This window comes from Poecilia reticulata, linkage group LG4, assembly GCF_000633615.1.
Source record: "Poecilia reticulata strain Guanapo linkage group LG4, Guppy_female_1.0+MT, whole genome shotgun sequence".
NCBI lineage: Eukaryota > Metazoa > Chordata > Actinopteri > Cyprinodontiformes > Poeciliidae > Poecilia > Poecilia reticulata.
In genome coordinates, this window is record NC_024334.1 from 14385336 (window position 1) to 14395678 (window position 10343).

Genomic DNA, 10343 nt, shown 5'->3' on the forward strand with positions numbered 1-10343 from the left:
ATCTATCTATCTATCTATCTATCTATCTATCTATCTATCTATCTATCTATCTATCTATCTATCTATCTATCTATCTATCTATCTATCTATCTATCGTCAGCTGTAGTTTGAATCAAACTGGGTCATCAAGGTGTTGGAATGGCCTAGTTAAAACCCACACCTCATTTTGACTGAAAGGCTTGGGTAGAAAAAAGAACAGAACCAAAAAGAAGATAAGAAATCTGATCCAGGGAAGTGAGCCAGAACTCCTCCACTGTCAGAGCAGTAATTTTTGATTATTTCAGCAGATATTAAAGAGACACATTCATTAAAATGTATTCATAAGCCTTCAGCATATGACTCTCATGAATCACTAAGCAGATAAATGAGTACATTTGTTGCTAAGGATGTGTGTGTTTTCTTCCTGCTCTTTGTGAGTCGCTCCGTTTGTACCGTTGACCCGGCCGGAGTCGGGTTCAGGCTGGACTGTTTGCCTTGTTGGTTTTGGTTGATTTAAAACGCTGAGGTTGTCCCGGTCTGGCCTGTTCGCTTCAGCCTGACCATGGAGAGGCAATCTGACCATGAGGCAGTCTGCATGGCATGGTTCTGAGAAGGGACCACGTTTCACATCAAACACATCCTGATACGCCACCAGTACATTACACTGATTATCGTCACACTTATAACACTGCAACATTTAATTAGCCTGGTTTGTTACAGTGTATGGAGCAAGCAGTCGTTTACAGAGCATCAGACCAGTCTGAAATGCTAATTATTTTATATCAAACATCATTAATTCTGGATCTTGTTATTCAGGCATAGTCAATTAATTTCAAGAAGATTGTGTTAATCGATTGTTATCTTAAGGAATCGCATTGTGAATTGCCTAAATGAGAACAAATGTACAGCTGTCAGTTTGCTGGATCTGCTCAGCGAAAACCCTAATGTGCTGCAACCTTCATGCTGGATCTAGTCATTTATTTCAGAGTTCTTTAATTTTGTTTGAGGTTTGTAAGCTAAAGGCGCTACCGTCACAGGAGGAGGGGCAGGGAAGTGGAGGAGAAAAGTAACGCTGCTTGAAATAAGTAAACACTGAAGAAATGAGCATGTTTCAGGAAATCAGTTATGGGAAGTTGACCTCAGATGAGAAGAGGCGACTGGAGAGTTAAGGCATATAAAAATTACATTTTGAGGACTTGTGGTCTGGCAGAAATTGAATGTGGTGAACATGAAAGCTACAGAGCAAGAGATGATGTCACTGAAGGCCAAGAAGGAGGAAGAGGAGAAGCAGGACTCAGATCCACAGAGCCCTACCTGCTCTGAAGCAGCGGATGGTGAGGACGTCCCCAGTGCTAATGCTAGCATCCTCCACCCACATTCCTAAAGAAGCTCCATGATGATCAGATCAGGGCAGCACTGACTGTCCTCTGACTCTTCACATCAATATTCAACTGTTTTTTTTATGCTTAACTTTGCGGACAAATTTCCTTTGATTTTTTTGTATGTGTCGCTTACCTGGGTCGTCGCCGACCTCTGATGTTAATATGATCTCACTGGCCCCATTAGAAATATTAAACTGGAAAAAATCTTCAGTAGTTATTTTACCCACAGTAGCATCCTGTAGCTTTGATCACGATCTCTAGAGTCCTTTTCTGCTTTTGCAGAGGAGGACTCAGTTCTGTTATTTAAACCTGCTGTGCTGCAGACAAATAGATAGCATTAGAGTTTAGAATGGAAGGAGTGATTCAGAGATTTATCAGTAACTCGCTGTGTGTTCCTTTTTTTCTGTTGGTAGCACATTTATAATTTAGGCCATTCCTTCACTTTCTGATGTTTCTCTACACTCTGAGAGCCAAACCTGTCCCTCATCAAAAACCTAGAGTGTTGCCTTGATTCTTTCATATGTTTGAGAAATCCCTTAATCTCCCTTGGCAACCATTCAGCTGTGCCAAACTCCTTAGTGGACCTATCTCTGCCTTCGAGACACAACTCCTCCTCTGCCTGCAGTTTTCAACCTCCAGAGCTTCTGCCTCACGGAGCAGCCTTCCTCCACCACTCCACCACTCCGCTCCTTCAGACTAGCCAGCAGCAAACATCTGGCGGAACTGCACATCTGTTGAGTTCATCAGACTCTGGTCAAATTGTTAAAGGGTTAGTAGAGGAGCCTTGCTGTGATGACTTCCTGAAGGCGGGGCTTCAGAAAGAGCAGGAGTTTTTAAAGAGACAGATACAAACAATAGAAGAGGAATTCTAGGTTACAGAACCCCCCGGACGTGTCAGCTTTCAGCACCAGAAATCACACTGGAGCATTTAACTCTAGTGTGAAATCAGGTCTGTTAGTAACTTTACATCACAGATGACAGAAATCACGTCAAGAGTTAACCAAGGCTCAACCTTGGGGCCACTCCGATATCACATCTACATAACATGATCCCACTAGCTCAGACGATAACAAATAACATGAGAACTTACCATAATTATGAAATTTTTATCTGCTCCTTTCTTTCCCTGAACTCTCTTCAAGAATTAAGTCCATTTTATGCTATTTTTTATAAAAACAGCATAAAAAGAACATCTGACACTATTATTCTTAGGATGAGTTCTAGTTATGAAATACTCTCCTTATTGTTACACATGGACTTCTACTGACGTACACACAACATGACACACATGCACACACACACACACACTCACACACAAGCAAACAGCCCATCTGGTAGCTTGGTCACAAATGGCTGTTGCTTTGACTAGAAGGTTGCTCTGCCTGGCAGGATGTTGGTTCAACAAACGCTCTGTTGGTTGTTATGGTGGTTCCATTTTGGATTCATTGATCATGAGGGAAAAGGGGCTTTTCTTACATTTGCCAGGTCCTATTTCATCCACACTTCATGTCACCTGGGTGGTTTGAATTGTGTTCAAAGAAACAGCAGAACGTTTCCAATCCAGGTTTTATTGCTTCATGTCGAGAACCAGCGTTATGTTTCACTTTCTGCCTTGTTTAGTTTCACAGTCTCTCCATGAACAGGATTAGTTTGATCCTTCATTGAAAGAAATCTAATTCCAGCACCTTTTGAAAAAAATGGAAAGTGCAAGCATCTACAAGAACAGCAAGGGAAACTTGAAGTTCTGCCCTGACCCTGTTTCTGTTTATTTTTCTACTAAAATTGTTTCTGGCTTGTAAGTTGGAGATGGGATGTTTTATCTTATTGTCTGAGCGGCATCAGTTTTCTGAGACAGAATTGTTAAATGCTTTACAGATTGTATGCACACAACACTATTAAACTTGACATAGCTAAACATTTAGCTGATGTGAGAAATATTTTGGTATTCTTCAGATCAACCAACGTGTGTGTGCATGTATGATTTCCCCTCAGGTCTGAAAAGACTGGAGAGATAGCTACCATTCCACTGACAAAGGTGAGACTTCTCAAGAATCTTCAGTGTTTGATAAAATCAAGAAATTAGAAAATGAGTCCAAATTTTATTTTGCTAACCTTTTTATATGAAAATTATGTTTAGTTTAAGCTAAATAATCCATTGTAGTGACTCTGAGATATGTGAAAACATGGAAGCTTTGATTGAAGTTAGAACTGCACAGTAGAAGGAGCCCAGCTTCATTCAACATCATTTAAACCTGATCAGACGAATCATAAACATATTTAATAACTTATTGACAAATTGCCTTTTTAAGACAAATCCTCAGGTTGATGCTAATTCTGCTTTACTTGACAATTGCTACATTATCAAGTAAAGCAACGCTGCTACCATGTTGCTAGGTTGAGCAACACAACTCAGTCTTTATCATCTGTGACTATGAAACCTTCCATATCTTCCATGGTCAACCCCAGTAGCCCTGGAGGAAACACACTCTAGTGCATGAGTGTGTTTGTACATAAATGTGAATGCCCATAAGTCATTTGCATATTTCAAATGCAACTAACTTCATCTGCATTAAATAGAATAATTTAGACACCTATAAAAGTGATGCTAGGTTTATCTCTCCTATAGGCTCCACTTTTTTTTCCCTCTGTGTTTTTCTGACTAACATAAATGAAAAACATCAGAAGCTGTAGAGGCTTTGGCAGCCGGTGAGCCTCCAAGAGGCCGGTGCACTGATGGATTATAATCATCTGTATAATCATGAAGTCAACTGTAACAAAAATGTGATCAACCAGTGTTTGGATTCAATTAGCAGGGAAAACAATGCTTCCATTCTGTAAACAGCCACCTGTGGTGCTAATAAAAACATGCAGCAGAGAGCTGCAGGGGCTGGCCAGCTCATTTAGTCCCAGTTCCAGGTCACACAACCTGAAAGGAAGGAGTCAATATTCTCCCCTCAGTGTTTCCACATGTAGAGCTCACTGCTGCCCTTCAGCGCCTCTCACACCCCAACAGTTATTGGGATTTTAGTTAGTAGATCAACCTCAGGTTGAAGAATGCATTTTCAACATTTCATATGAGTACAAATCTGAAAACTGTAAAGCACTCTTTTTAATCTGATGTGTCTAAGTGGATTTTTGTGAAACCAGTTGAAATCAGCAAACTAAAAAGATAGTGATTTAATCTCAGTCCACACATAGCCAGAAATCTGGGAAAACTAATATATGTTTATGTTCCGGCCTTCCGTCCTCACAAAAATTCAGTTTAATATCACTAAAAATAATTAGTAATAAAAGCTCCAACCACAGAGGAGAGTTGACAAAACTCTGTATTTGTGTGTGTGTCCATGGGAAAACTGAGACTTGTGATTACAGTCTGTGATAACTAATGCTCCAGTATATTCACATACTTCCTTTGTCACAATTCACAATAGAAATCGTCTCGTCTTATTAACTTTAATTCCTAACAGGAAGTCTTGGTTGTTTCTGACTGGCTAACATAGGTTTTAGTTTGTCTGAAACCGTGTATACGATGATTTTTTCTTAAACAATGTTTAGGACATATTTGTTTTTTTAATTCTCGGCTGTGTGTGAGGAAGGCCTCGGTGAGAGTGTGGTTGTTCTGTGAAGGCATCAGAGGTTTGCTACAGCCAGGACTTTATAAAAAGAAACATGTCTGCCACTTTGTTGAGAGCAAACGACATCATGAAGACTCAAACACAGCAGACCGGGTGATGGAGAGGGCTAAAGCAGAGTTAAGAACATCCAAAGGTCTAAAGCTGCTGAAGGAACCATGTCGATCTAAACATGGAGCCATTCACCTGGACTCACCTGGCATGGACAGCTTCAGTCAGGTGGCTCAGGGTGACGTCGAAGGAGCAGGTGAGATCTACCTCTCAGAAGTATCTGTTGGCATGACAACCAGTCTGACCATACAGAAGAGAAAACTGCGATACATCTGGTTTGGAGTGAAACAAAATAGATCAGCATGTTGGAGGCGTGATGTGGGAGAAGATGAAACCAACCACAGTTGAACTTTCTGACCTGGAAGATGGATGGAGCTGAAAACTCTCCATGTTGGAATGTTGGATGAAAACTGCATGTCTTTATGAAACATGAATATTTGAACCTGTGAGCGTTTTAAGGCAGCTCATACAGCACTATGATTTTCTAAACACTGTCTATCTGGACCCTTGTTGGGTCTTCATTGTCATTTGGACATCCTCCACCTCCACCACCCCTCCATGCAGATCATTAATGAGCGTTACAAGGCCTACTCCTGGGTGGCCCAGCTGATCCAGGTGTTCATCGCCATCAGCGTCACCGTGTCCTTCCTGGTGATGGGATCCGCCATGAAGCATACCAGTGAGTTTGGTAACACTTTATTTGAAGGGATGTGCATACAACTGACATGACACTGTCAAAAACATGACGTAACATCTGTCATGAACATAAAAAAGTCTTTATGAATGTTTATGCCAGTTGTCATGAAGTGTCATTCGGTAAATAATGACACTTTTAATGCAAAGTTGCTCTAAAAGTTGCATTAAAACTCCATTAAAAGTGCCAACTTTGCATGATTTTGTAAATTATGATAAAGGGCCCGGTCTGAACACCACTCGAGTTCAGATCGAGCGGGCCGTTCCACCCAACCACGCCCCTCCAGGTCTCACTGTCATTGCCTATGTGAGCGTTGAAGTCCCCCAGTAGAACAAGGGAGTCCCCAGGAGGGGCACTCTCCAGTACCCTTTCTAAGGACTCCAAGAAGGGTGTGTAATATGTACTGCTGTTCGGCCCGTAAGCACAGACAACAGTCAGAACCCATCCCCCGACCCCTATGCAGAGGCAGGCTATCCTCTCGTTCACCGGGGTAAACCCCAATGTACAGGCGCCAAGATGGGGGGCAACAAGTATGCCCACTGCTGCCTGGCGCCTCTCACCGTGGGCAACTTCAGAGTGGAAATACATCCATCCCCTCTCAAGGAGACTGGTTCCAGAACCAGAGCCATGTGTTGAGGTGAGGCCGACTATTTATAGCCGGAACCTCTCAGCCTCGCACACTAGATCCTTCCCCACCAGAGAGGTGACGTTCCACATCCCATAAGCCGGCTTCTGCAACCGAGGATCAGACCGCCAGGGTCCCCTCCCTCGGCTGCTGCCCGTAACACAATGCACCCGACCCCTTTGGCCCCTCCGACAGGTGGTGAGCCCATTGGAAGGGRGACCCACGWCTCCTCTTTGGGCTGAGCCCGGTCGGGCTCCGTGGGTAAAAGCCCGGCCACCAGGCGCTCGCCATCGTGCCCCACCTCCAGGCCTGGCTCCAGAGTGGGGCCCCTGTGACCCACGTCCGGGCGAGGGAACGCTAGATCCAAAGTTTGTCTCCATCATAAGGGGTCTTCGGTCAGACAGTCAGACCTGGCAGGCCCAAACGTGTAGTGAGGGTCTGCTGGGAACATCTGGCGGAGTCCCCTGTGAGACGGAGCTTTAACTCTCCCCCGGAGGAGCTGGAAGAAGTGGCTGGGGAGAGGGAAGTCTGGGCCTCCCTTCTGAAGCTACTGCCCCCACCGACCCGACCCCAGGTAAGCGGCAGAAAATGGACGGACGGTCTGTCTGTCTGACTGACTGACTGACTGACGCCCCTTCAAATGCAGTGTTACCGTGAGTTCTGCTGCTCAGAGGCTCCGGACATTTCGGCTGTCAGTAGATTTGACAGTTCCGTGACTGCAGAGCGGCTGGGGTTGCTCTGGGCTGCACAATGTTTTGCTGGGTTTGGTTCTGACAGTGCGTTTCCTTCCTTCCAGTCGATGGTCTGGTGAGCTCTGTGTGGAGCAGCCGGCTGCAGTGGCTGGCTGAAGCCTGGGAGAGAAACTCACCAAGCAAGCATCAGCACTGCTCCGCCAGGAGGTAACAAGGACGGCTCGTCTGGTGGAGATTTTAAATGATGATACCTGAGAGTCTATGTTTCAATCAGAAAGCTCCAAAAAGTCAAAGAGTCAAAATTCTCTTTATCATAGCCTAAAAACAACTTCTGTTGTGTTATAACAGTCGTGTGCAGGATCAGGAATAATTCATTTTTGATAACCAAAGATTTATTTGTCTTCAAAATCAGAAGTTTACATACAAAATGATTACTGTCTCTTTACACAATGAGGGAAATCCCAGATGATCCAAGTTACCGGGAGGATCACTGGAACTCAATGCTTTCTGTTTTGACACGACTAGAAAGACAAAGGAAGAGAGTCATGGAGCTGCAGTCCGATTCATCCTGGGAACAATTAACTGATGCCTGAAGGCGCCGCGCTCATCTGTTCAATTATATGCAACGTATTGTGTTGTTGTCCAGGTATTATCTTGCTTCTTGTCAGAGAGAGTTAATCCAGCCACACATCACCAGATGCTTATACTTATACTTCTGTCTGCAAAGAGTAACCGACCGCAGGTTTCATAGAGAATCTTTTTAGGTGGATTATTCAAGAAGATTCGTCTGAATTCTCACAACTTTCATCCGAACGTCACAACCTGTCTACGATCTATCGGTCAGTGACCTGGCAGTCAGAGTTAATCAGCTCTTGTTACAGATTAAGGCTCAGTTTTAGTGACTTTGTCAATCAGTCACAGTGGTGTTGGTTCACTTTATGATTTTAAGTCCAAAGCAACCTAATCGTCAGACTGCAGCTTGTTAATACACACAGGGACAAAGACCTGTGGAGACATGTCCTGTTTGGACATAATGACATCATTGCAATCTAAGGATAAACTGGGATGTTTGTATCATCCTAACTGGGATGTATGGGAGTGGCAGCATCATGTTGTGGGACATATAATGTTCTCTCATAAGGAGAGAGAACATTATAGTTCAGTCCAGATCCTCTATTGTTCCCCAAACAGGAAACTTGTTTTGCAGGATGGGATTTAAAACACAATGAACAACATGAAGTACAAAGATAAATAAATAAATGTTAAAAACAGACAAAGCACAGGCGCGCTAATTCATAAATATATAAAACAGAATTTAAAACTCACTAATTTAGGGACCTGATTCCTCCAGACACAGCAGCGTTCTTCCATCCATTTGTAGAAAGATTCCTTAGGACAGGAAGTGTCATAAAGCGGTCATAAAGAAGTGATTTGTTTCACTGCAGTGAATCATCAGCATTACTAGAGCTGAAGTGTTGTAACACAGAGACAGACATTGGAAAAGTGACGCATAAACTGTTTTGGTTTTAAACTCTATTCATTTTCCGTTTTTGTCTTTTTGTTTCGCAGTTTCGCCCAACTCGGATTTTCCCTGCTTGGATTTGGGATTATTTTCATTGTGTCCGTGTGTGATCCCAGGGTAAATGACACACGCACACACACATCCACACACACACAGAGTAATGAGCCCTTAGATTTGTGGGAATAATCTGTTCTCCACCTACTTCAGGGTTTTGTTGTCATGTTGGACAAAGTTGTCTCGTTTTCCCTCAACACTGAAGTGGGCCTGTTTGTGTTCATCATGCTGAGAGAGTCCAGAGAAGAGCGATTCCAGTGAGTACCTGGACAGATGAGCCGCCTGCTCACACACCGCTGTGTGAAGTGTATTCAAGCGTTGCTGTGTCTCCTGGTTTCCAGACACCTGGCTGTCCCTCTGCCAGTGGGGGAGTGTGTGTTCAGCCTCACCTGGCTGCTGCCCACGTATTTCCTGTTTGCAGTGACCTATGATGTCCTGCAGACGTTGGCAGACGTGGCCCATTACCTGCCTTACTACGGCCCTGAGCCGGAGCTTCACAACGTGACGGGAAGCGTCACAGCAGCAAACCTGTCCTCCTTCCTCTGAGGCTCCGACGTCAACACGCCACGAAGCTGCAGTGCTTTCTTCTTCTCGTCACTTTTAAACAATTTTTAAGGAACAGTTTAGCATTTTTGATAAATATTTCATTGTCACTGCACTGCACTTTCATTCAATCTACTTCTGCATTTAGCATGGCCTAAACAGCCTTGGGGTGTTTTCCCTTCTCCTGCCCACCAGAGCCTCGTGGACAAAGGCTGGTGTGAATTTTCTGCTCAGTCATGAAGGAAACACAATCAGAGTTTTTGTAGATACAAGAAAAGATGAGTAAACTGGCTTCAAAAAACTCAGAGATTCTGAAATTAATCTCACAGACGTCCTAGAAACATTTTGTGTTTCAAAAGTTAAAAATGTTAAACTTTTGAATTTCAGAAAAATTTCAGACGTCAAAAGTTTTTGACTTTTGAAACTCAACATTTGACTTTTGGAACGTTTTTCTAGAACATTTTTCTGGCTTGATCTCAGCATTTGAGTTTTTTCTCTCAATTTTTCAACTTTTGGAGCTGAAAAATATCCTTGTTTTTTCTAGAAAATCTCCAAGAATAATCTCATTTCTCATTTCTGAGTTTTTTGTTGTTTTTTTTTTTGTTAGAAAAAAGGAGTAGTCAATTTCTATCTGTAAATGGTCCTAGTACTTCTTTGTGAGAGTCAGATGTAGGAAGCAGTGCATACACATGAATTCATGTAGATTTCTTTGATGAATCCCTGTCCATATGGAACTGAAAGCACAACACTAAATGACTAAATATGTAAATACATGTAAGTTCACCCTGCATCTGTCAGCCAACAACTATATAGATGCAGAAAGCAGAGAAACTTTAAGGAATTGGAGTCTGAGACATTTCCAGATGAGTTTGAGGCATGATGAAGAACATTCACCTTGGAATGTTGTCTTGTCTTCTGCTAGCATTAGCAGGCAGCAGTAGATCAGTGGGTGGAACAGTCAGCCTGTTTATATTCCACACACCATTCATACTCAGCACAGAGCTCCTGCAGACAGCGCCTCCCGCTGCTGAGTACATCATGCATTGTATAGAACGGTTGTTTCCTGACAGCGGCGGAAACAACCGTTCTGTGTCCTATGAAATGATTCATAGGACACAATGTTGGCTAAGCATGAAAATGCTATTTGACGTTTGTCTTTGTGGGGATTC

At 43.1% G+C, this 10343-nt stretch overlaps 1 protein-coding gene across 1 annotated transcript in view; it reads left to right on the plus strand.

The window, feature by feature from the left end:
- Nucleotides 1-9439, plus strand: part of LOC103464024 (uncharacterized) — a 74229-nt gene extending 64790 nt beyond the window's left edge. The window contains exons 13-18 of the mRNA XM_008407819.2: nt 3354-3396; nt 5609-5723; nt 7160-7262; nt 8625-8694; nt 8785-8888; nt 8973-9439. Of these exons, the coding sequence (XP_008406041.1) occupies nt 3354-3396; nt 5609-5723; nt 7160-7262; nt 8625-8694; nt 8785-8888; nt 8973-9177 (640 nt within the window). The 3' untranslated portion in view covers nt 9178-9439. The remainder of the gene's footprint in view (nt 1-3353; nt 3397-5608; nt 5724-7159; nt 7263-8624; nt 8695-8784; nt 8889-8972) is intronic.
- The last annotated feature ends 904 nt before the right edge of the window (nt 9440-10343 follow it).